A 27,018-nucleotide genomic window follows, 5' to 3' on the forward strand; every position below is an offset into this window, starting at 1 on the left:
GATCATGGCTGATCATCAAATTCAATATCCTGATCTCCCTGCTCCCCCCCCCCCCCCCCCCCCGCCTCAAATATCCCTTTAGTCCCAACAGCTATATCTAATTTCTTCTTGAAATCACAACCTTTTGGCAATTACTTTGTGGTAGTGAATTCCACACATTCAGCACCCGCTGGGTGAAGAAATTTTTCAACTCAGTTCTAAGTCAGTTAGTATAATTTATCAAGACACTCAGGATTGGTCAGCAAGTGCTGTCCAATCATGGATTATTAGGCATTATGTTAAGTTTTGCAAGAACGGGCTGGTTGAATGTGGTCCTTCCCTCCTTGCTCCATTGGCCTTCCATAATCTTATAAATATGGCCTCGAACCATTTGCTCACCCTGCAAGCTTGATGCTAAAATGAGTATCAAAGCTATCCTGCAGGATGTTGGTTACCCTGATCAGATCACTGATGTAGTGTACGTTCTCACAAAGACCATTACTTTCAAGTGTAAAAAGTATCCCTTTTACCTTAAGTTACTCTAGAAGGCTAAAATATCTATTTAAAAATTGAGCAATAGCAACATTGGTGGTATTTTCCACTAATAAGACACTGCCACCAAACCAAAAAGGTATTCTGAATAATGTGGTATATGAATTTAGTGCTGGTACACTGCCAGGTACATAGGCTACATATACCAACAAATGGCAATGCATATCAAACACATCCCTTCAGCTGTTACCAAAAGACTGTACTCAACCAAACTCTGCTTGCAAAATTCAGATCATAAATATCCAACATTACATGTGATTCTGCAATTGGACTACATAGCAATGTCTCAACCAGAGCTGACTTACCACCAGCACCCTTTTCACAGACAATATCAACTATTGCACCCTTTGAAATTTGGCATTCTAGCAGCTGTCCTGACAAATGCAAGCTGAAGTTTTGACAGCATGTCTCTTTTTCAGCAACATTAAGATACTTGCATCAGTCATCACATCACTTTAAGTGGTAAATTTAAATTTGTGCTTTAACAGAAAATACTCACTATAATTTATTTAAAAGTTTGAGACAAAGCCTCTTCACAAAGTTAAATTTGTGAGAACACTAATTCCCGTAACATTTGCAAGGTTTATCGTGCATACTTAATCTTAGAAGAGCAATGGGGTGGGGCAGCAAGTGGCCATGGATTCAAATCCCACTCCAGACTTCACCACATGACTATACCTTTGCCACACTGTTTTACTGAGGTAGTGCTGCACTTTTCAGATAGGACATTAATTGGAGGTTCTGTCTGCCTTCAGATGAATGTAAAGGAGCCATAAAGGAATGTAATGAGGGCATAGATTTAAAGTGATTGGTAGAAGGATTGGCAGGGTGATGAATGATTGTAGGGATCTGGAACTCACTGCTTGAAAAGTTAAAGGCAGAAACCCTCCATACATTTAAACGGTGTGTGGATTCACACCTCATTCTGCAGGGCAACAGGCCAAATGCTAGGAAGTTTCAGGCTGGCTGACTTGTTTCTTGGCTGGCATAGACACGATGGGCCAAGTGGCCTCTTTCTGTGCCAAAAGCTTTCTATGCTCCCATGGCAGCATGGGTTGGGGAATTCTCCTTGATGCTGAGCCAATATTTATCCCTTAAGCAATGGTATAAAATATTTGGCCTTGCTGCTTCTGGCATCTTGCTGTGGTCAAATTGGTTGCCATATTTCCCTTCAAAGAAAATGCGTATCTAACTGTAAGGCACTTTGAGATGGCTCGTCATGGAAGGTGTTGTATACATGTTTTCTGTCACATTTATTCAAATACATGAAGGGACATCACTGCTCTTCAAATACTCACATTTCCACTCATTATCTTTCACCAATTGAAGGCCAAGTTTTTGCTCCATTACAGGCATGTGCACATTTGAAGAGCTTTCATACACAACTGCAGCTTAAGCCAAGGACTTCAACTATCCTTGTCTGCGATAAGACATTTCCAAGTTCACAAAGTATCTTGGTGTTTGCCCAACATGGAGGCAGTCACCTGCTCACCCACTGCCTTGTTCTAAGTTCATCTGATTGGTACTTGTGTGTGCAGGGCAGTGGATATCAAAAAAACATGTTCTTGCTCTCCCATTTGGCTGGGTGGAACCCAAGGACAAATAGATTAAGCACTCTGGATGAAGGAGGAACTTAAAGTTGCAAAAATACAGCTCTATAGTTTCTATCCCTTCCCCCACCAAAAGTAGTAACTAGCCTAATTTAGGATTTGCACACAGGGTTGGTTGAGTAGATCGGAAGTTACTTTTTTTGGGATCAATTTTCTTTTGTGGGGTTTCTGGGGTTTTGCTGGGCACAATCTTCAGGTGTGAACCTGTACTAGTTGTAGCTGCCCCATCTGAAGGACATAATTAATGGATCTCCACTGACAAATGAAATCTTTAAAATGGGATGTTAAACCAAGGCCACGCTTGTCCTCAGTAAATGTAAAAAGATTCCAGGACCACCATTGGAAAAGCATTATTTTAAACAGCAAAGGAATTTCTGCCAGGGTCAATATTTGTCCCTCACCTATCAATAGCTTTGGTTTGATTGATTCTGACGCAGTGAAGCCCAATTTCACCTTTACCCAACAGTCGTGTATTTCAGGAGCCACTACACACTTCACCCACTCTCATGCTCACCAAATTAGTCCAAATGCATGGGCCAGTTTGAGTCAAGGAGCTGTCCGGAGGAGACCCACTGCTGAAGCCAATCTCCAACTCATTACAATCTGGGGCTCATGCTGATTGGTGGGATTAGACTCGCACCTTACCTGGGAAACAAACCTAGATCCACTCCAGTCTGACAGAGAATGCCCAAGTAATCCAGTGCAAGATATCCCTTAAATCATGTTCTCTCTCTCCCCACTGAAGGTGGGTACAGCTCCAAAGGGTTGACTATTTCATGGTATCTGACACAAGTAGACATCATCAGCCTGTAACCAGGATATCGCCGGTGAGGTTGATCCTACTCCTCAGCTAACATCCATTCTGCTGTGCAATCACTGTGTAGCGATCAGAAAAGTCAAGCTTGCTTAATTTTCTTCTGCTGTAGCACCCCTGTCTGGTATACATAACCCAATCCCACCCTGCAATGGAATTAAGATAAAGAATAAGCAGTTGTTTACAAAGCTTCGGGCCTGAGGCATAAACAGTATGTGTCAGTGGTGGGAAGCCTGCACTGTATTTCTACATGATAGCGTGTGATGAATAACTCTATTCCCCAGGGACACATCCATGCTCCCTCCCAACCCCCCATCTATATGCTGCCCTTTGCTGATATCTGAAAACGTATCAGATTCCACTGAACGCTGCTGTCATCAAACTATTTCACCACCACCATCTCCTCAAAATTGACTTTTTTTTTCAATACTCAGGTCGGAATAAGAAGTAATTTTCTCCAACTAAACCAGAAAGGCCAAAATCAATGCCCTCAATCCCCACTGCCATTGCCTCTGCCCTCTCCTGGATTGCAACCTCAGAGGCCTATCTGACTCTTCTGCAAAGCTAAAGACACTATATAGATGCAGGTTTCTGCTCTTGAATTAATTTGGGAAATGCAAGGCAGCCTCCCTGGAGAACCCAGTGCTGAAGGGGGTGCAATCAAAACAAGATTACCAAAAATAGTTTTTTTTTCCTTTTTCTTTGCAAGCATGATCCCAGCAGTACAACATAATGCAAAGAAGCAAGCACAAACTCTTATTTCATCTTTTTCTTCTTCCCCAAGGAATCATGCAGCTTGGACACTTCTGGCTCAAACAGATCCATAACCAGGACACCGGACTCATCGAAGAAATACTCGAGGGACTTGGTGAACTCCCTCTCCCGCTCCTGGTTGGTTCGTCCATCAATGAAAGCCATCTTCAAGGTGTACTGGTCATCGAACCTGAAGCACAGAATCATTAAGGCAGTCAGTGCTTTGAGGGTTACTGGGACAGAAACGCACGATCAATCAGTGGCTGTATAGGCAAAACAAGCTTATACACTCTTATCATTCTGCACAAATAAGCTAGTGGCCACCAGTTAAAATGTTGGTAGCCTGACCAATCACAGCAGCCTAGCCACCTGAAAGGTTCAGATTTGTTTTCTTACCTCATTAAACTCCACACCCTCAAAGAAATGAGTTGAGACAAATATCAGGGCTGGTAGATTAAGTCAACCCCATCCAGTCCTGCTCAAATAGTGCAAAGGTTTCAATTTTGATGGTATTGGGGGGCATGGCTTGGTGAAATGCAAAAAGGCATTTATTTCAGCAGTACACGGTCTGGGTCACCTCTGACAGCCTGGAGTTGTGGTTCTCAAGTTACTAGCTGAACTAATTAAACAGTATATAGTTTTGGAGGGAGGTTACAATTAAACAAAATCAGTTCAGTACCTCCGTAGAGATGATGAAAGTTGCCAGACGTCTCCGGGATCCAATCCAGCTGGGTCTTTCTGAATAGCAATTAAAAATATGCTTCTCTCTTTGTAAGAGGTATAAAATGTGAGAATCCCCATCATAACAAAATAGGTGCAAATGTGTTAAAGAAAACCACAGAGTGCACACATGCTTCCTCTCTTACTTTAACTTCCCCCACCCCCTGCTAAGAAATCGCACCGAGGAAATACTTTAAGTTCCGAAAGATCTACCAACTACTCCCCTCCCCCCCAACCCCCCCCAAAAAGCACACAGCCGTGTTGTCTATGTAAAGCTGGGCTGCGTGGTTAACACTGACAATTGCCAATCGGTAGGTTTAATAGCAGATGTCCCTCACTTTTCAGTCTCCTGAATTGTCACTTAGTAATACCCAACATGAATATTGCTGAAAATAGTGGTATTGTTGAAGCTTTTTGTCTTGCACTCATCAGAACAAACAAGAATGCCAAATTTCAAACATTCACAACTATTTATACCACAGGAGAAAAGGAGAATCCCATGGAGAACGCAATGAGAAATTACAAGCTTCTGGTAATTCAAAAAGACTTGAGGCTTGAACATATTTCTTTTGTCTTCAGATAACAAGTCCCTTCTAAAACTCCAGGCCCCTTTGTCCCTCCACATTTAGAACTGTACCATTCACTATATTCCCTGTCCGCATCCCCTCCACCAACATGAATCATCTCACACTTGTCTATTTCAATTCTTCAAATAGTAGCTGAAGGATCTTTAACATCTATCCAAAGGGGTAGGTGGGCTTCAGGTTAACAACACACTGCTTCACAATGAGGCAACAGATTACTGCTATACAAAAGGATATGACAGGACACAGCCTGCAAGAACACTCTTCGACTCAGGAAAAGGATGCATATAGTCCCAGATTAGGGCAACTATTGCAAAGACGCAGGAGATGGTGCAGATGAGGAGCCGTCCGTCAATCAGCCCGTAATTCTCCTCGTACCCGTATTTCTCCAGAAGAACCTAATGAGAAAGAAAAATAAACAGTAAGGTGAGCAAAGATGATACATAAATAAATGATATTAAAGAAATATAAACAGAAAATGTTGGGAAAGCATTCTGCAAGTCTGGCAGCATCTGCAGAGAGAATAAGGGAGTTAAAGTTTCAGGTCAATGAATTTCCATCAGAAAGGTATCGAAGTGGCTCATCAAAGAAGCCCATCCAAATGCCCTAGGTCTATTGAGGTGTACATGCAAAACAGGTTGCTTTACTGGTTTTAAGCCAGCCTTACTGATTAGCAGACTGTCCCGAGAACCAGTTGTAGACAAGTAGCAAGGAAGCCACATGGCCAGTCTCTTGGTGTGGAACGACAGCACAGTGGTTAGCACTGCTGCCTCACAACGCCAGTAACCCGGGTTCAATTCCCAGCTTGGTCGCTGTCTGTGTAGAGCTTGTACGTTCTCCCCGTGTCTGCATGGGTTTCCGCTTACCAGTCCAAAAGACGTGCTGATTTAAGTGCATTGGCCATGCTGAATTCTCCCAAACAGTGTACTCGAATAGGTGCCAGAGTGTGGTGACTAGGGGATTTTCACAGTAACCTCATTGCAGTGTTAATGTAAGCCGACTTGCAACACTACTAAACTTAAACTTACCTTTTTGGCGGCATCGTCCAAGGCATTTTTTACAGCTGCACCATCCCACTTGTCAATCTTAACCGGCTTGTCATCGATCTTCCACTAGGAAAACATGTAGAACGTCATTTAGCCTATCAGATCAGTGCAGGCTCTGTAAAAGAGCTCTCCATTTAGTCCCATTCACCTGACATCCTTTCTCACTCTTCCCTTCTGAAGATTATACATTCAGCCCTGTCCCACTGTTCCTGATGGAATTCATATCTTCACTCCACAAACAAAAATCCTCTCAGCTACTTCCTTATCTTAAAAGGTCCACCCCTCCAGTTACCAACTCAGTGGGAAAAGTTTTTGCTTTTTTACAGTTTAAAAATCTCATATTATCCGACCTCCTTTTAACACTCTCTAAAATCCAATGTCTCTAATGTCTCATCCAACTCTGCGACCTTCTCTTCTGAATCCTCTCCATGGAATCCTCAATGCCTTTAGCTACCGTGGCCCTAAGCTTTGAAATTCCCTCCCTAAACCTCTCCACCTCATATTCTGACTTTTAAGATACTCCTTAAAAACTGTCTCTGAGGTTGTTTAGTTTGCCAGAGAGTGGTGGGTCTGTGGAATTCATTGCCACAGAGGGCTGTGGAGGCCGAGACGTTGAGTGTCTTCAAGACAGAAATTGATAAATTCTTGATTTCTCGAGGAATTAAGGGCTATGGGGAGAGAGCGGGTAAATGGAGTTGAAATCAACCATGATTGAATGGTGGAGTGGACTCGATGGGCCGAATGGCCTTACTTCCGCTCCTATGTCTTATGGTCTTATGGTCTTATGGTGGGGAGGCAGTGGTGTAGTGGTAATGTCACTGGATTAATAATCCAGAGGTCCAGGCTAACAATCCAGGGGCACTTTCAAATCCATTCACAGCAGCTGGTGGAATTAAATTCAATTAATAAATATGGCATTAAAAGCTAGCCTAATGACATGCATGAAAAAACCCATCAAGTTCACAATGTCCTTTAGGGAAGGAAATCTGCCATCCTTACCTAGTCTGGCCTACATGTGACTCCAGACGCAGTGGTTGACTCCTAAATGCCCTCTGAAAGGGCCTAGACACTCCATTGTGTGAAACTGCTATGAAGTCCTGAAGGAATGAAACTGGACAGAGTAAACACTGGAAATGACAACAGCACACCCAGGCCTGTTGACCCTGCGAACTCTTTCTTGAGTTTGTGCCAAAATTGGGAGATGCCCTGTCCCACCGGCAAGACAGACTGACGAGTGGTGGCAGCAAAGTGGTACACAGTCAGGAGGGAGTTGCCTTGGGAATCATCAACATCAACTTTGGACCCATATGAAGTCTCATGGCATCAAGTCAAACATGGAAATCTCCTGCTGATTAACATGTACCACCCCATCTCAGCTGGTGAATCAGGACATGTTAAACACCACTTGGAGGAAGCATTGAGGTTGACAAGGGCACAGAATGTACTCTGAATGGGGGACTTCAACGTCCAACAAAAATGGTTCGGTAGCAACACTACTGATGAGCTCTAAACAACATGGCTGCTAGACTGGGTCTTTGGCAGGTGAGGAAAAAACATACTTAACTTTGTCCTTAACAATGTCCTGTCGCAGATGCATCTGACCATTATAACATTAGTAAGACTGACTACTACTAGTTCTTTTGGAGACAAAAGCTCTGTCTTCACATTGAAGATACCCTCCATTGTGTTGTGTGGAATCACCACCGAGCTAAATGAGATAGATTTCAAACAGATCTAGCAACTCAAGAATGGGCAACCATGAGGCGCTGTGGGCTATGTGACTGCAGAATTATAGATAGGCATTAAATGCTGGCCTAGTCAGCAACACCCACATCCTACAAACTAAAAGAAAATGCTCCCACTTCATATTCAGAATTGAATGTGTTTACTAGTTTCTTTTGCTTAGTGAATTGTCTGTAGATCTTTACTGTTTTAATGTTTACATCAAGAGCCACAAATAACTGAGCAAAATTCTGCATATGAGTGATAATAGGAGCATGCCAACCCAAACAATATCAGTAATGAGCAGATAGAATTAGTGGCTCAAGTTTGCAACTCTGCATTAAGGCTGTTAAGGATCACATCATCGAAATTGGAAAATGATGGAAATACACAGAAATTTAAATCAGCATCTGAGAAGAGGTGACAGGCGAATGTTTCAGAGAACCCGAATCAGATGGTCTTAAATTGAAACATGTCTCTTCCCTTTTCAAAAGCTGGCGGGTCTTTTCCAACATTTTCAATTTCCCATTTTTATCCCGCATTACTGAAAATTTGTGCCAGATAGAAGCCGCAGCACGTTAACTAATTAGATTGCCACAACAGTTTATACATTTATATATATAAAAAATATATTTAATGTGGTGAAATATCCAAGGTGCTTCACAAGAACATTATAAAACAAAATACGCCAACAATCCACATAAGGAGATTTAGGCAGAGGCTCAAAATGTTGGTCAAAGGGATGAGTTTTAGAAGAAGTGAGGGAGAGAAGTGCAGGAAGGGAATTCCAAAGCTTGGGATCTAGGCATCTGAAGACACAGCTACCAACGGTGGGGTGACTAAAATTGGGGATGCTCAAGATGCCAGAATTAGAGGAACACAAAGATCTTGAAAGATTCTAAGGCTGGAGGTTACATAGGAGGAGGTCATTGAGGTGTTTAAAAATAACAATGTAAATTTTAAAACTAAAAATCTGCTTGACTGGAGCCAGCATAGGGCAGCAAGCATAGGGTGAATGACAGGTGAACAGGTATAAATTAAGGCACATGCAGTTTGGATGACCTCAACCTCTTTATGGAGGTTAGAGTGTGGGAGACCAGCCTGCAGTATATGCAATAAAAAGCTTCCCTTTCAACAAACGATGCTTTTACAAACTATGGGTCATCTTACCACACAAATTGCCAGGTTTTTTTTTCACCCTACCTCTAAGATTTAGTGCACAGTTTCAGAAGCCCTAACAAAAGGTCCAGATCACCTGAAGGCACTGTTTTCCAGCTCCCAATAAGAAGCTTGCAATTGTTCAGCCCCATTTGTACCACAGAAGATCCATAATGATAGGTAATATTGTGCGTTGGTGACGTTTAAGTTTTTCACCCTCTGTGATTTTCCAAGGGGCTACTTGTGACATTTCAAGTGAACTCACCTGCTGCCATCCTTTATTTCAATCCCTGCTAGGAAGGACTACTCTGCCTTTTTTCAAACGGCAGGATCAGTTACATTCACCTCACAGAACAGACAGAGTACGAGTATAACATCTCATCCATAAGACAGCCTCTCCAATAGTGCAGCACTCCCTTACTTCTGGTGCCAGTCAGTCTGGATTTATGTGCTCAAGTCTCTGGCGTTGGATCAGAACCTACAGGCTGAGAAGCAAGAGGCTGAAATAAACCACTGCCGGAGTGGGAAGAAAGGTACTATTGCTTAAGATGCGTTTCTCATCAGCCAGAGTTGGAATCAATCATGAGTCCTGAAGGCATCAAACCTGATGTCAAACCTCAGTACTCGTTAACTTTTGTAAGTGGCAAATCTTATCAAACATTGGTGTGACTCCCAATGAAGTGTTGTGTTTAAGTCTGGAAACACTTTAGGTAATAAGAGGTTTCAGAAAAGATTAATGAGAATGGTTCCCCCAATAATCATGGGGGACTTCATTATGCAGGTGGACTGGGAAAATCAGGTAGGTAGTAGATCCCAAGAAAAGGAATTTGTGGAATGTCTAAGAGATGGTTTTTTGGAGCAGCTTGTAACAGAGCCTACTAGGGAACAGGCAATTCTGGATTTGGTGACGTGTAATGAGGTAGACTTGATTTAGGAAACTTGTGAAGGAACCCTTAGGGAGCAGTGACCATAATATGATAGAATTTACTCTGCAGTTTGAGTGGGAGAAGCTGGAATCAGATGTAACGGTATTGTAATTAAATAAAGGTAACTACAAAGACATGAGGGAGGAGCTGGCCAGTTATTGGAAAGGAAGCCCAGTAGCGAAGACAGTGGAACAGCAATGGCAGGTGTTTTTGAGAGTTATTCAAGAGGCACAACAAAAATTCATCCCAAGGAGTAGGAAACATGCTAAGGGGAGGACGAGGCATCCATGGCTGAACAAGGGAAGTCAAGGACAGCATAAAAGCAAAAGAAAAAGCATACAAAGTGGCGAGGATTAGTGGGAAGCCAGAGGATTGGGAAGCCTTTAAAAGCGAGCAGAGGAAAATTAAAAAAGCAATAAGGGGGGAGAAGATGAAATGAGTGTGTAAGCTAGCTAACATAAAAGTTTTTTTCAATATATAAAAGGTAAGAGAGGCAAAAATAGCCATTGGACCACTGGAAAATGAGGCTGGAGAAGTGATAATAGGAAACAAAGATCTGGCAGAGGAACTGAATAGTTACTTCGCATCAATCTTCATGGTGGAAGACACCAGTGGGATGCCAGAGCTCCAGAATCAGGGGACACAGGTGAGTGTAGTGCCCATCACGGAGAAGGTTCTGGGGAAACTGAAAGGTCTGAAGGTGGATAAATCACCTGGATGGACTACACCCCAGGGTTCTAAAAGAGATAGCTGAGGAAATTGTGGAGGCATTGGTGGTGATCTTTCAGGAATCACTGGAGGCAGGAAGGGTCATGATGTGGCGATGCCGGCGTTGGACTGGGGTAAACACAGTAAGAGTTTTAACAATGCCAGGTTAAAGTCCAACAGGTCTATTTGATAGCAAATGCCATTAGCTTTCGGAGCGCTGCTCCTTCGTCAGATGGAGTGGAAATCTGCTCTCAAACAGGGCATAGAGACACAAAATCAAGTCACAGAATACTGATTGGAATGCGAATCTCTACAGCCAACCAAGTCTTAAAGATACAGACAATGTGAGTGGAGGGAGCATTGAGCACAGGTTAAAGAGATGTGTATTGTCTCCAGACAGTGAGATTCTGCAAGTCCAGGAGGCAAGCTGTGGGGGTTACTGATAGTGTGACATAAACCCAACATCCCGGTTTAGGCCGTCCTCACATGTGCGGAACTTGGCTAAACCGGGATGTTTGACAAGGTGCCACATAGGAGACTGTTAAATAAGTTAAGAGCCCATGTCGTTAAGGGTAAGATCCTGGCACAGATAGGGGATTGCCTGATTGGCAGAAGGCAGAGAGTGGGGATAAAGGAGCCCTTTTCAGGATGGCAGCCGGTGTCTAGTGATGTGCCTCAGGGGTCAGTGCTGGAACCACAACTTTTCACAATATACATTAACGATTTGGAGGAAGGAACTGAAGACACTGTTGCTAAGTTTGCAGATGATACAAAGATATGCAGAGGGACAGGTAGTATTGAGGAAGCAGGCTGCAGAAGGACTTGGACAGGTTAGGAGAGTGAGCAAAGAAGTGGCAGATGGAATACAATGTGGAAAAGTGTGAGGTTTTGCACTTTAGAACATAGAACATTACAGCGCAGAACAGGCCCTTCGGCCCACGATGTTGCACCGACCAGTTAAAAAAAACAAACTGTGACCCTCCAACCTAAACCAATTTCTTTTCGTCCATGAACCTATCTACGGATCTCTTAAACGCCCCCAAACTAGGCGCATTTACTACTGATGCTGGCAGGGCATTCCAATCCCTCACCACCCTCTGGGTAAAGAACCTACCCCTGACATCGGTTCTATAACTACCCCCCCTCAATTTAAAGCCATGCCCCCTCGTGCTGGATTTCTCCATCAGAGGAAAAAGGCTATCACTATCCACCCTATCTAAACCTCTAATCATCTTATATGTTTCAATAAGATCCCCTCTTAGCCGCCGCCTTTCCAGCGAAAACAATCCCAAATCCCTCAGCCTCTCCTCATAGGATCTCCCCTCCATACCAGGCAACATCCTGATAAACCTCCTCTGCACCCTCTCCAAAGCCTCCACATCCTTCCTGTAATGTGGGGACCAGAACTGCACACAGTACTCCAAGTGCGGCCGCACCAGAGTTGTGTACAGTTGCAACATAACGCTACGACTCCTAAATTCAATCCCCCTACCAATAAACGCCAAGACACCATATGCCTTCTTAACAACCTTATCTACTTGATTCCCAACTTTCAGGGATCTATGCACACATACACCTAGATCCCTCTGCTCCTCCACACTATTCAAAGTCCTCCCGTTAGCCCTATACTCAACACATCTGTTATTCCTACCAAAGTGAATTACCTCACACTTCTCCGCATTAAACTCCATCCGCCACCTCTCGGCCCAACTTTGCAACCTGTCTAAGTCTTCCTGCAAACTACGACAGCCTTCCTCACTGTCTACCACACCACCGACTTTGGTGTCATCAGCAAATTTGCTAATCCACCCAACTATACCCTCATCCAGATCATTAATAAATATTACAAACAGCAGTGGCCCCAAAACAGATCCCTGAGGTACACCACTTGTAACCGCACTCCATGATGAATATTTACTATCAACCACCACCCTCTGTTTCCTATCCGCTAGCCAATTCCTGATCCAATTTCCTAGATCACCCCCAATCCCATACATCTGCATTTTCTGCAGAAGCCTACCATGGTGAACCTTATCAAACGCCTTACTTGGAAGGAGGAATGGAGGCAGAGACTATTCTCTAAATGGGGAAATGCTTAGAAAATCAGAAACACCAAAGGACTTGGGAGTCATTGTTCAAGATTCTCTTAAGGTTAACATGCAGGTTCAGTCGGCAGTTAGGTAGGCAAATGCAATTTTAGCATTCATGTCGAGAGGATTAGAATACAAGAGCACAGATGTACTTCTGAGGCTGTATAAGGCTCTGGTCAGATCCCATTTGGAGTATTGAGAGCAGTTTTGGACCCCGTATCTAAGGATGTGCTGGTCTTGGAAAGGGTCCAGAGGTGGTTCACAAGAATGATCCCTGGAATGAAGAGCTTGTCGTATGAGGAACAGCTGAGGACTCAGGGTCTGTACGCGTTGGAGTTTAAAAGGATGAGGGGATCTTATTGAAACTTACAGATACTGTGAGGCCTGGATAGAATGGACGTGGAGAGGGTGTTTCCACTAGTAGGAAAAACTAGAACCAGAGGCACAACTTCAGGCTAAAGGGACGATCCTTTAGAATACAGATGAGGAGGAATTTCTTCAGCCAAAGAGTGGTGAATCTGTGGAACTCTTTACCACAGAAGGCTGTGGAGGCCAGGTCATTGAGTGTCTTTAAGACAGAGATAGATAGGTTCTCGATTAATAAGGGGATCAGGGGTTATGGGGAAAAGGCAGGAGAATGGGGATGAGAAAAATATCAGCCATGATTGAAAGGCAGAGCAGACTCGATAGGCCATGTGGCCTAATTCTGCTCCTATGTCTTATGGTTCCAAGATTGAGGAACTTCAGTCATGCAGATAGATTGGAGAAGTTGAGGCTGTTCTTGGAGAAGTTTGAGATTTGATAGAGGTGTGCAAAATCACGAGAACTCTAAGCAGAAGAGACAGAAACTTATCCCACTGGAAGATTCAGGACTTCAAAATATGGCGAATCGCAAAAGATATATCTACACAAAGAAAATCTTTTTACACTGTGAGCCGTTATGATTTGGAAGGCACTGCCTGAGTCTGGAGGTCAATTCCATTGAGATTTTCTACAGGAATTAGAAGTTGCAGGGCTATTTCCCTTTTTATGGTAGCACAGTTGTCAGCACTGCTGCCTCACAGCACTCAAGGACCCAGGTTCAATTCCAGCCTTGGGTGACTGTGTGTGTGGAACTTGCACATTCTCCCCATGTCTGCGTGGGTTTCCTCCAGGTGCTCCAGTTTCCTCCCACAGTCCCAAGATGTGCACTTTTGGTTGATACACCATGCAAAATTGCCCCATAATGTCAGGGGAATTAATAGGGTAAATACACGGGGTTACAGGGATAGGATTGGGGTGGGACTGTTGATGCAGGTTCGATGGGCTGAATGCCTTCTTCTGTATTGTAGGGATGCTATGATTAGAAGACAAGAAGACAGTGAGCCAGCACGGACAAGATGGGCCAACTGGTCCCTTTCTGTGCTGTAAACATTCTGTGGTTCCAGTCAATGATCAGCCTCCAAGCTGCGTCACTGAGAGGGGAAGGACACGTCAGCCATTAGCTGTCCTGGAAAAGCGTCAGCCTGCAACACCAGACCGGGGGGCGGGGGGTTGGGGTTTCCCCCCTCATCCCGCCCGGTGGAGCACTGAAAAGTCGGGTAGAGGCAAAGGCGGTTACCGAGGTTGTACAGTTACCCTCAGGCCGGAAAGGCACAGGCTCCCCCGCCAACCGTCACCAAACTCGACTTTTACAACAGACCATCCCACAAGAAAAGAATCAAATAGCAATCTTTCATTAAGATGCTACATACAGTAAAGAAAGAGACCCATCAACTCGACTCACTTTGGCGAGAAAACCATTCTTGCCGCCCTTCATCGCCATCTTGTCTCCTCCGGCCGCCCTGCTCGAGCGCGCTGCGAAACTAGCCAATCACAGGCCGCGCTGCCCCGCCAACGCCACAGGCAGGTGCGTACTGACGTCACGCAGCGTGCTGGCGGTTGGCGCCTGCGCCTGACGAATTGGTCGCGTACGCGGCGGGGGGTTGAAGGCCCAGAAAACTACAATCCCAGGAGCCTTTGCGGTGCCGTGGCCGTGCAGCGCGGCCCGGCCGCCGCCCGAGGCATTGTGGGAGCTGTAGTCATGTGCCGGGAGGGGGCGGGGCGTGTGCAGTTCGTCATTTGAGGATGACTCCCGCCCTGGCAGGCCGCTGGCGTTCCGGTTGCCATGGTTACCCCGCACCGACAGCGAGGAGGAATGGCGTTAAAAACTTACCATTCGGGTTAAGATTCAGTCGACCACACAAAAAAGCGAGGAGGGTTAATCAGTCCTGGAGAAAACAAAAGCCATCAGCAAGGGCTGGACTGTAACTTTAATTATAGGTATCCTTTCGGTCACTACAGGTAAAGGAGGTGGGGGAGGGGCAGGTGTACCTGGGCTGGGGGAGTAGTGGGTTCTCACCATGTAGCATAGACCACTACCTCCACCTGCAAGTTGCTGCTGTTTTCCAGCACTTTCTGCTTTTGTTTCAGATTCCAGCATTTTGCTTTTATCAAGTTACTGCTGTTGTTGTGTGGGAGTGAAGAAAGAGATGGACTGCCTTAGGGTGGTATGGAACCCAGGTGATGCAAGCCTCTACGCCACAGCAGTCTGAAACGCCTGATCTTGGAAGCCAACTAGACTCGGGCTCGATTAGTGCTTGGATGGGGGGACTGCCTGGGAATAGCAGGTGCAGCAGTAGGCTTTTGCTGCCGATAGAGGCTGCTCACATCAACCACCCTCCACATTCAAATAAAAGCAAAATACTGCAAATGCTGGAAATCTGAAATAAAAACAGAAGCTGAGAGATAAACTCAGCAGGTCTAGCAGCAACGGTGAAGAGAGAAACATAGTTAATGGCTGGAATTTTACCGACCCGCCTGCCATGGAAATCAGAGAGGGCAAGGGGGCAGATCGTGGAAAGGTCCATCGACCTCGGGCGGGATTTTACGGTTTCGGGACGAGTGAGGCCGTAAAACCCCTCGCACTGTTTCAAGTCCATATGACCATTCTATAGAACTGAAGAAGGATAGCAATGCAATTAATTATATAGTTGGAGAGGGGGTGGGGTAGAATGTAAGGTCAGGGATATGTTGGAGCTAAGGAGAGATTGACAAAGGTGTCACGAACATAAGACAAAGATAGTGTTAATGGCATCATTAGGGACTAAAGAAAACTAATAGTGGAATAAAGGTAATATAGCAGAATGTGTTAATAGGAGAACAAAGGTCAGTGCTCAGTGGAGCAAAACTGGTGGTCCTGTAGGGGAGGGGTAGGGTTGTATTGGGGCAAACCAAGGGAACCAATAAAAACCAAAAAAGGGGTCAAGATGGAGAGAAAGTTCACAGCCTAAAGTTGTTAAACTCAATGTGGAGTCCAGCAGGCTCCACGCCTAATTGGAGGATGAGGTTCACATCCACTCTGCCACACAATCAATGGGCAAGGTTTTTCCTGCTCTGCAACATTGGCTTTCCCCGGCTTATTTGCTTGCAGGGTCAAGACGAGTAGGTCAGGCCATTCAGCTGCTGCAGCCCGCTTGTCCAATTGAATAAATCGTAGTAACACCACTTAATGGCCTTTGATTCACATGGCTTTAGTATCTTCAACAGCTCGCTCCTTGGGAGGTTTCACTAAATTGAAAGCGCTATATGAAGTTTCTTTCTGCCCCTGGAAGAAGCCCTCTGCCAATCCCCTTACAACTGCACTTTTACAAGTTCATAAGAAATAGGAGCAGGAGTAGGCCATTCAGTCCCCTGAGTCTGCTCCACCATTCAAGAAGATCGTTGCTTATCTGACTGGATTTAACTTCACATTCCTGTCTGTCCCCCACAACCCTTAACCCCCCTGGTCAATCAAATTCTGTTCAAAACAGGCTTAATCATATTCAATGACACAGCCTCCACTGCTTTCTGGAGAAGAAAATTCCAAAGATTAACAACCCTTTGAGAGACAAGGGAGAAAATAGGGGTGGGCTAGTAGAATTCTGTGTATACCTGTGGTGGGGAGAATTGTATATGTGTAGAGAATCAGATAATGCGAATTATACAGTACAATAGGAGATCATTCGGCGCTATATGCCTGTTTCACCTCTATGAACTTGCTGCATAAAAGAAAACCCCCTCTTAGAGACAGATAAATATTTGATCAAAAGCGGGGTAAAGGGTTAAGGGGAAAAGGCAAGGAAGTGGGGTTAGGATGAGATGGAGATCAGCCATGATCATGTAGAATGGTGGAGCAGGCTCGAAGGCTGAATTGCCCACTCTCGTTTCTAATCCCTATGTTCCTATGTTCATCTCCCCTGTGGCACATTTGCCAATTACTTCAAATCTATCTCTCCTGGTGATTGACCCATTTTACCACGAGAAACAGTTTCCCCATGTTTACTCAATTAAACCATTCACGTAGAGATGGAGCTCATAAATGGCAAAATGAGAGACTGGTAATTCTCAAACACTTTATGCCCCTCAAAAACCAATCCAAATATATTTACATCCTTTGGAAGTTGAATCGCTGTTGTAATAATAGGCAATAACAGCAAACATTTGTGCATTAATCCCACATAATTCAATGGTAATATTGAGGGGTGAGGGATGGTGACCCAGAATCTGCTCAACTATAAGACTGTAGTACTGTACTGGAGAGTACTGTATTGTAAAGTACTGTATTGGAGAGTCACCCTAGATTATACGTTCAAATACCCTAGTAGGGAACAATCTGAGAGTGATAGCAAGAGAATTAAACATGGGAAAAGTAATTTAGTGACATTAAACAATGAAGTTGGGCTACAACAACAACATGTTGCATTGATCTAGCACCTTTAACACAGTAACTCCAAAGGCATTTCACAGGAGTGTCATCAAATAAAATGTAACTCTGAGTTGTGTCAGGATCGGGTAGGTAGAGTACGACAGAGAATATTTCAGGTCAGAAGCTCATCTCAGAATAGAAGGAGAAATGAAGACATAATGGAGAAGGAAAAAGAGCGTAGGGATGGAAATTAGAGAGTCTGAGAGAATGGGGTCAATGGGAAGAGATAAAAGACAGGATGGTTGAGAAGGTGAGAGTGTGAAGAAAGGAAAGGGAAGACTTGAAAGGAGAGGAAGAGAAAGGAAGAAGGGGGAATGTATGGAGAGGATTTTTTGATCACTAAAATGTTTATTGAAATTTCAAAGTGTGATAATTTAAGTATCATAAGCACATGATACATGGTGTACCTCAAACCAGAGATAATCGTTCTGATTAGGAATGATTATGCTGTTTTTCAATTATCTAATCGCAAGGTGAGAAGTGTGGCAATCTGGCTGGTCCAATTATTTACATCCAAATTTTAATAAACAGATGATCTGGTAAAAGATTCTCAAAATAACAAAGTTGTGAAGATTAAAGAGGGTGGATGTCGTGGTAAAAGTAATTCAAAATATGGTCACATCTCTGCACCAGCTCAATACACTTCACATACAATGAATTAATTTGAAATGCAATGGTTGTTATTGTGAAGACAAATGGGGGGTAGGGCCTGGGTGGGGGTAGGGCCTGGGTGGGATTGTGGTCGGTGCAGGGCCTGCGTGGGATTGTGGTCGGTGCAGACTCGATGGGCCGAATGGCCTCCTTCTGCACTGTAGGGTTTCTATGATTCTATGATTCTATGAAATGCAGCAGCTATTTAACATTCGGCAAGAAATCCCTGTGTGGCTATCTGATGACCGTTGTTTTAAGTGATGAAAGGATCTGTGAATCCATTTTGGATGAGCAAGGGGGAGATTACCTTGAGAACTTCCTGTTCTGATTTGAATAAATGCACATTACCTTTTGGAGAAGCAGATTTAATTTTTTGCTCAGTCCAGTGAACACCAGTTGAATGGGATCCTTCTTCCTATAGACTGGGTTTAGTTTCTCAGCTCTCTTGCAGTGATTCTGGGTGCGCAAGTGTCTTGTGATATCTTTCTCCCCATGCCTGGCACAGCTCAGGTAGGCTTCACACAACTTGCAGTAAAAGTCCTGGCTACACTCTGGAACGGCCTGAACAAATTGATATTTGATTGCCCATTCGGACTTGAACTGATGGCCGAACTTCTTGTTGCTTTGATGCTTCATCTTCTTTTACTGTTTCTCTGCTGAATTTGACATGGGATTGAGGAGAGAAGGGAGTCCAAGAGGCAGACATTGAAGTGGAGTCTTGAGGGACTCTCACACTCCCTGGAGCTCCAGACTTCTCAATTCTTGTACTTTTGAAATTGTAGTGCTGACTGTGTTTCTCAAGCAAAAATATGTCATGATGCTTCAAGTGACCTTAGTAAGCTGGACAGATATATCTCAGTAACACAGATGTCACAATAACATGCTGTGACAGAGCAAGTGTAAAGGCTACCTTATGGTGGTTACATTTTAAATTAGGATAAATTAGTTGATTTCTTTGTCGCCTTTTAAAACTGTAAAGTTTTAAAAATAAAAAAGGAGGTATTGGATAAGCTATCTGTACTTAGAATTAATGAGGTACCAGGACTGGATGAGATGCATCCAAGGATACTTAAGGAGCCATGACTGGAAATTGCAGAGGCACTGGCCGTAATTCAGTCTTCCTTAGACTCAAGGACAGTGCCAGAGGACTGGAGAATTACAAATGTTACACCCTTGTTTAAAAAAGGGGGTAAAGATAAGCCTAGCATCTACAAGTCAGTATAGATTTTTAAGGGCAAATTGTGTTTAGTTAACTAGATGGAGTTTTTTGATGAGGTTACAGAGAGGGTTGATGAATGTGATGCGATTGATGTGGTGTACAAGGACTTCCTAAAGGCATTTGATAAAATACCACACCACAGTCTTGTGAGTAAAATTAGAGTTCATGGAACAAAAAGAAAGTAGCAACACGGATTGGCCGATTGACAGGAAACAGAGGAGCAGTTAATGGATGCTTTTGGAACTGGGGGAAGGTTTGTTGTGGAGTATCCCAAGGATTGGCGTTAGGACCTAGACCTTGGTGTGCATGGCACAATTTTGAACTTTGCAGATTATACTAAACTTGAAAGTGTTGTGAACTGTGAGGAGGATAGCGTAGAACTTCAAAAGGACATAGACAGGTTGGGAGAATGGGAAGACAAGTTGCAGATAAAATTTAATGCAGGAAATTGTGAAATGATTCATTTTGGTAGAAATGGTGTAGAGAGGCAATATAGAATTCTAAAGTGGGTGTAGGAACAGAGGGACCTGGGTGTATATGTGCATAAATCATTGAAGGTGAGAAGACAGTTTGAGAGAGTGGATAATAAAGCATAAGGCATTCTGGGCTTTATCAATAGAAGTATAGAGTACAAGAATAAGGAAAATACGTTTAATTTATGTAGAACTATAGTTCGGCCTCAACTGGAGTATTGCATTCAGTTCCGAGCTCTGCACTTTAGGAAGGATATGAAGGCATGAGAGAGAGTGCAGAAAAAAATCATGAGAAGGGTTCCAGAGATGAGGAATTTCAGTTACATAGATAGACTGGCAAAGCTGGGACTGTTTTACTTAGAGAGGAGAAGGCAGAAAGATGATTTAATAAAGGTGTTCAAAATCATGAAGGGTGCGGAGAGTGTAGATGGAGAAACACTTCCCATTGGTGGAAGAATTGATAACCAAAAGACACAGATTTAAAATGAATGGTAAAAGAAATCGTGGAGACATGATGAAAAACTTTAACACAGCGAATGGACTGGATCTGGAATACTGTCTGACAGTGTGGTGGAATCAGGGTCATTCAAGGCATTCAGGGGGAATTGGATTTAAACTGAAAAAGAAAACTATGCAGGGCTGGAGGAGAAAGCTGGGGAACGGCACTAGCTGAATTGTGCCTTCGGAAAGCCAACACAGACACGGCAAGCTTAATGGCTTTCTGTGTTGTAAACATTCTGTGATGTATATATTTTATATATCCCTGTTTTCTCCACTTGTCCTCCAAAGCAGAACAGATTGTCCACATGCAACAACATTCCGAGTGTCCATACTTATTTATTTACCCGGAGAAAACTCATGCAGACATGGGGAGAATGTGCAAACTCCATATAGACAGTCACCCAAGGCTGGAATTGAATCCGGGTTCCTGGCGCTGTGAGGCAGCAGTGCTAACCACTGTGCCACAGTGCCGAATCAGAGATCCTGCTCAAAAAACTGAGCAAGCATCATTCTCCACCTACAAGGTTTCAAGGAAATATCCATCTGACCTCTGGGGTTTTTATAAGTATTAATTTAGGTCCATGATATCCTTAAACAGGTGAATGGAATGTTGGCCTTTATCGCGAGGGGGATAGAATATAAAAGCAGGGAGGTCTTGCTGCAACTATACAAGGCACTGGTGAGGCCGCAACTGGAGTACTGTGTGCAGTTTTGGTCCCCTTATTTGCGAAAGGATATATTGGCCTTGGAGGGAGTGCAGAGAAGGTTCACCAGGTTGATACCGGAGATGAGGGGTGCAGCTTATGAGGAGAGATTGAACAGATTGGGTCTGTACTCGTTGGAGTTTAGAAGGCTGAGGGGTGATCTTATAGAGACATATCAGATAATGAAGGGGCTGGATAGGGTAGAGGTAGAGAGATCCTTTCCACTTAGAAGGGAAACCAGAACTAGAGGGCACAGCCTCAAAATAATTGGGGGCCAGTTCAGAACAGAGTTGAGGGGGAACTTCTTCTCTCAGAGGGTAGTGAATCTCTGGAATTCTCTGTCCATTGAAGTGGTGGAGGCTACCTCGTTGAATATGTTTAAATCACGGATAGATGGATTCCTGATCGCTAAGGGAATTAACTGATATGGGGAGCAGGCGGGTAAGTGGAACTGATTCGCTTCAGATCAGCTATGATCTTGTTGAATGGCGGGGCAGGCTCGAGGGGCTAGATGGCCTACTCCTGCTCCTATTTCTTATGTTCTTATGTTCTTAACTTACCATTTCTCAGTGTCATAGTATCATTTTTACACCATGCCACAATGAAATAGGTATCTATGGTTTTCAGGCAATGGTAAAAGTAAGTGTGTTTCAGCTATCTCTTAACCTTTTCTTCTTTGTTCCCTCCTCCCCCAAGCCCAAGTCCTGCTGAAGCTTTGAGTTAATTCTGCTTTTTTGGGGCTTCTGCACTACTGCCAGCACCGAGTGTTTCCTGATGCAAGTTCTCCTTATTTGACATGTTTGAGGTGACAGATTATAGGCAGGCCATATTGCACAAAAGGTGATCAGTGCCACTTCTGGTGCTTGCATTTTGTGACAGATATTAACGTATCTTCTAATAGCCTCCCCAAGGGAAGTTGGAACAATAGACCTGATGATGCAATTGAGATGCATGCATACCTTGCTTACTGTATGTTGGATGCTTCATTGGAAGAGTTACAGAGTGACCTCTTGTGATCAAGTCACTAACACATGAGTACAAATAGGAGCACATGTAGACCACACAGTCCATCAAGTCAGTTCCATCATTCAATACAATCATTGCTGATCCTGGACTTTGACTCCACTTTCCTGCCCACTCCCCACATCCCTTAATTCCTGAAGGCCCAAAAATCTGTCTATTCTTGTCTATCCCAGCCTTAAATATATTCAACAATGGAGCATCCACAAGTTTAACATTTATTTATTAGTCACAAGTAAGGCTTACATTAACACTGCAATGGAGTTACCGTGAAATTCCCCAAGTCGCCACAGTCCAGCGCCTGTTTGGGTCAATGCATCTAACCAGCATGTCTTTCAGAATGTGGGAGGAAACCAGAGGAAACCCACGCAGACACGGGGAGAACGTGCAAACTCCACACAGTGACCTAAGCCGGGAATCGAACCCAGATCCCTGGCGCTGTGAGGCAGCAGTGCTCACCACTGTGCCGCCATGCCACCATTATTAGTGTCACAATTAGGCTTACATGAACAGTGATCTTTTTGATTTGATTTATTATTGTCACATGTATTGGTATACAGTAAAAGTATTGTTTCCTGCGCACTATACAGACAAAGCATACCGTTCATAGAGAAAGAAAGGAGAGGGTGCAGAATGTAGTGTTACAGTCATAGCTAGGGTGTAGAGAAAGATCAATTTAATGCAAGGTAAGTCCGTTCAAAAGTCTGATGGCAGCAGGGAAGAAGCTTTCTTGAGTCGATTGACGGAAGAAGGTGAAAGAGAGAATGTCCAGGGTGCATGGGGTCCTTAATTATGCTGGCTGCTTTGCCGAGACAGAGTCAATGGATGGGAGGCTGGTTTGCATGATGTATTGGGCTGCATTCACGACTTTTTGTAGTTTCTTGCGGTCTTGGGCAGAGCAGAAGCCATACCAAGCTGTGATACAACCAGAAAGAATGTTTTCTATGGTTCATCTGTAAAGGTTGGTGAGAGTCATAGCTGACATGCCAAATTTCCTTAGTCTTTTGAGAAAGTAGAGGTGTAGGTGAGGCTTTCTTAACTATTGTGTCGGCATGGGGGAGACCAGGACAGGTTGTTGATGATCTGGACACCTAAAAATGGAAGTTCCCGACCCTTTCTACATTCTACATTGCAATGAAGTTACTGTGAAAATCTCCTAGTTGCCACTTCAGTGCCTGTTTGGGTACACTGAAGGAGAAGTTAGAATGGCCAATGCATCTAACCAGCCTGTCTTTCAGACTGTGGGAGGAAAGTGAAACACCTGGAGGAAACCCATGCAGACACGGGGGGAGAACGTGCAGACTCCACGCAGACAGTGAGCCATGCCGGGAATTGAACCCAGGTCCCTGGCGCTGTGAGGCAGCCGTTCTAACCACTGTGCCACCGTGCCACCCTACAACCATCTGAGGTAGAGAATTCTCCTCATCTCAGTCTTAATTAATCAACGCTTATCCTGAGACTGTGCCTCTGTGTTTTAGATTCTGCGACTAGAGCAAAAGAATCTCTCAGCATCCACCCTACCAAATCCTCTCAGAATATTGTATGTTTCAATGAGATTTTTTTAGTGTTCACTTGTGGGATGTGGGCATCACTGGCTAGGCCAGCATTTATTGCCCAACCCTAATTGCCCATGAGAAGGTGGTGGTGAGTTGTGTTCTTGAGCCGCTGCAGTGACATGAACCCAGGATCTTCTGTCTCAGGCAGCATGGTTGGTTTGGTAAAGGCAATGCCCAGTTATATACAGAGTGGGAGATCCTCACTTTAATTCTTGATACATGTTAACTGAGCTCAGCATTTCATGTGGCCTCAATATCTCTGTTTTTGAGACAAATCAGCCAGCGTCCTTATCCCTGACCAATATCGAGATGTTCTTCCTTCCTAACGGAAATTGCACATACGTGGTCATTGGATGTAGAAAGATTTGGTTCAACGATGAAGCTTCCTTAGATGAAGCTACAGTTAGTAACCCATCAGCGCTCACTGTCTAGGCTTTTACATGGATCAAGGCTGCTTGGACCTGAGGGCTATCTATCCATGGTTCCCATAACCCGGTAAGAATTACCCTTTTCAGATGATGGTAGAAAATTGGGAACAATAAAGATATAGTTTACATATCCTTGGCCACATTACTCACACTGGAACAGAATGATATCCGTCCAGTGAACACCAGCTACATGCTTGGGCGGCACGGTGGGACAGTGGTTAGCACTGCTGTCTCACAGCTCCAGGGACCCAGGTTCGATTTCTGGCTTGGGTCACTGTCTGTGTGGAGCCTGCACATTCTCCCCGTGTCTGCGTGGGTTTCCTCCGGGTGCTCCAGTTTCCCCCCACAGCCCAAAGATGTGTGTGTTAGGTGGATTGGCCATGCTAAATTGCCCCTTAGTGTCCCGGGATGCGTAGATTAGCAGGGTAAATATGTGGGGTTATGGTGATAGGGCCTGGGTGGGATTGTTGTTGGTGCAGACTCGATGGGCCGAATGGCCTCCTTCTGCACTGTAGGGCTTCTATTCTATGATTTTAAACATCTGATGCTCTTTTAATATGTTTGTGTTTTTCAGGAATGATGTTGCAAAACCAATATAAGATAGATGATCGCGGGAATGCCTCAATGGACTGTTTTCCAATGAGGAAGATTTTCAAGGGAGGATATCAAAGTAAGCATTTCCTTTTTATGGCTGGAATATATTAATCATGGTGATCCCAGGTAAGAGCAATTCATAAAATCCATCCAGGGCATTGTGACATTTGCAAGTGTTTACCTGGTATTTTAGCCCCACTCATGGTGTCATCTGGTAGGTTGTTGCATAAGGTTAAATCTCACGGGATCCAGGGTGAGGTATCTAAATGGATACAAAATTGGCTTCTTGACAGAAGCCAGAGGGTGGTTGTGGAGAGTTGTTTTTCAAACTGGAGGCCTGTGACCAGCGGTGTGCCTCAGGGATCAGTGCTGGGTCCACTGTTATTTGTCATTTATTTAATGATTTGGATGAGAATATAGGAGGCATGGTTAGTAAGTTTGCAAATGACACTAAGATTGGTGGCATAGTGGACAGTAAAGAAAGTTATCTCCAATTGCAGCGGGATCTTGATCAATTGGGCCAGTGGGCTGACGAATGGCAGATGGAGTTTAATTTAGACAAATGAGAGGTGATGCATTTTGGTAGATTGAACCAGGGCAGGACTTACTCAGTTAATGGTAGGGCGTTGGGGAGAGTTACAGAACAAAGAGATCTAGGGGTACATGTTCATAGCTCCTTGAAAGTGGAGTCACAGGTGGACAGAGTGGTGAAGAAGGCATTCGGCATGTTTGGTTTCATCGGTCAGAACATTGAATACAGGAGTTGGAATGTCTTGTTGAAGTTGTACAAGACATTGGTAAGGCCACACTTGGAATACTGTGTGCAATTCTGGTCACCCTATTGTAGAAAGGATATTATTAAACTAGAAAGAGTGCAGAAAAGATTTACTAGGATGCTAGCGGGACTTGATGGATTGAGTTATAAGGAGAGGCTGGATAGTCTGGGACTGTTTTCTCTGGAGCGTAGGAGGCTGAAGGGTGACCTTATAGAGGTCTATAAAATAATGAGGGGCACAGATCAGCTAGATAGTCAATATCTTTTCCCAAAGGTAGGGGAGTCTAAAACTAGAGGGCATAGGTTTAAGGTGAGAGGGGAGAGATACAAAAGTGTCCAGAGGGGCAATTTTTTCACACAGAGAATGGTGAGTGTCTGGAACAAGCTGCCAGAGGTAGTAGTAGAGGCGGGTACAATTTTGTCTTTTAAAAAGCATTTAGATAATTACATGGGTACGATGGATATAGAGGGATATGGGCCAAATGCGGGCAATTGGAATTATCTTTGGGGTTTTAAAAAAAAGGACGGCATGGACAAGTTGGGCCGAAGGGCCTGTTTCCATGCTGTAAACCTCTATGACTCTATGACTCTATCTCACACTCTGCCAACCAAACCGCAGGCCTCCCCATTCCCAACCTCACACCAAATGTGGCAGAACTCTACTTAAAAATCTAACCTAACAATAATAATAAACTACAATAGCAAACTGAATTTGTACATTGCTTTTAGTTGAATCTTACAGCACAGAAGGAGATCATTTAGCCCAATATCGATGTTTCAGATCTTTGAAAGAGGTCTCAAATTCGTCTCATTCTCCATTGCGCTTTGAATCTTTCCTTTTCAAGTATTTATCCAATTATCTTTCTGAAGTTGCTATTGAATCTATTTCTACCACCCTTTCTGGTCAGAACAACTGCTCATCTCCCCCTCTGATTCTTTTGCCAATTATCTTAAAACAGTGCCCTCTGGTTACTGACCCTCCTGCCAATGGAAATAGTTTCACCTTATTTACTTCATCAAAACACGTCATGATTTTCAACACCTCTCTTAAATCTCCCCCTAAACCACTCTGCAAAACGATCCCTACTTCTCCAGTCTCCAAATAACTGTAGTCCCTCATCCTTGGTACCACTCTGGTAAATCTCCTCTGCACCCTGTCCAAGGCCTTGACATCCTTCCTAAAGTGTAAATTGGACTCAATTTTACAGCTGCAGCCCAACAGTGATTGATAAGGATTTGACATAACTTCCTTGCTTTTATACCCTCGTTCTTTACTTAATCGTCATGTGGTAGTACAGAGCTGGAGTATTGCTGAAAAAAGAGACATACTGTCGAAGCTTTTCATCTTGCACTCATCAGGATAGATTCACAAGAGTACCAGTTGTAAAGGGAAGAACAATTTACACTGCATAAATAGAGCCTGCTGATTGATTGGCAAGTGGACTCTGATTGGTAGAAATGTTGCCATGATGAATTCGCCAGGGAACAATTAACTGCCAAACTTTTGTTTAAATTCAAACCAAGCAGGTTGACTCTGATTGGTCAAGGCACTGCCATGGGGATTGAACCTGTCTCCTAAGCTTTTGTTTAATTGAAAAATACACAACATGTGGACATGCTCCTTCTGCCTGCTAAGGACAAGGCCCTAAGTGTGAACATATATAGCTTCC

At 43.9% G+C, this 27,018-nt stretch overlaps 3 protein-coding genes across 4 annotated transcripts in view; 1 reads left to right on the plus strand and 2 right to left on the minus strand.

The window, feature by feature from the left end:
- The window catches only part of LOC144499965 (interleukin-1 receptor type 2-like), a 1,647,203-nt gene that overhangs the window by 98,273 nt on the left and 1,521,912 nt on the right, over nucleotides 1-27,018 (minus strand). The window lies entirely within an intron of this gene.
- On the minus strand, nucleotides 1,024-14,560 carry spcs2 (signal peptidase complex subunit 2). The gene is made up of 5 exons (XM_078222700.1): nucleotides 14,428-14,560; nucleotides 6,041-6,124; nucleotides 5,250-5,410; nucleotides 4,388-4,522; nucleotides 1,024-3,898 (listed from the first exon to the last, which is right to left on the minus strand). The coding sequence occupies exons 1-5, from the start codon at nucleotides 14,464-14,466 to the stop codon at nucleotides 3,712-3,714; spliced, it is 606 nt and encodes a 201-aa protein (XP_078078826.1). The 5' UTR covers nucleotides 14,467-14,560; the 3' UTR covers nucleotides 1,024-3,711.
- xrra1 (X-ray radiation resistance associated 1) overlaps nucleotides 14,116-27,018 on the plus strand; it is a 61,217-nt gene continuing 48,314 nt past the window's right edge. Inside the window, exons 1-2 of one of the 2 annotated variants that reach the window (XM_078222684.1) lie at nucleotides 14,116-14,550; nucleotides 24,554-24,649. In XM_078222684.1, the coding sequence (XP_078078810.1) occupies nucleotides 24,556-24,649 (94 nt within the window). In that variant the 5' untranslated portion in view covers nucleotides 14,116-14,550; nucleotides 24,554-24,555. The remainder of the gene's footprint in view (nucleotides 14,551-24,553; nucleotides 24,650-27,018) is intronic. The other variant, XM_078222686.1, reaches the window with a different exon arrangement.

The sequence above is a fragment of the Mustelus asterias genome, chromosome 10 (assembly GCF_964213995.1).
Source record: "Mustelus asterias chromosome 10, sMusAst1.hap1.1, whole genome shotgun sequence".
Lineage (NCBI taxonomy): Eukaryota > Metazoa > Chordata > Chondrichthyes > Carcharhiniformes > Triakidae > Mustelus > Mustelus asterias.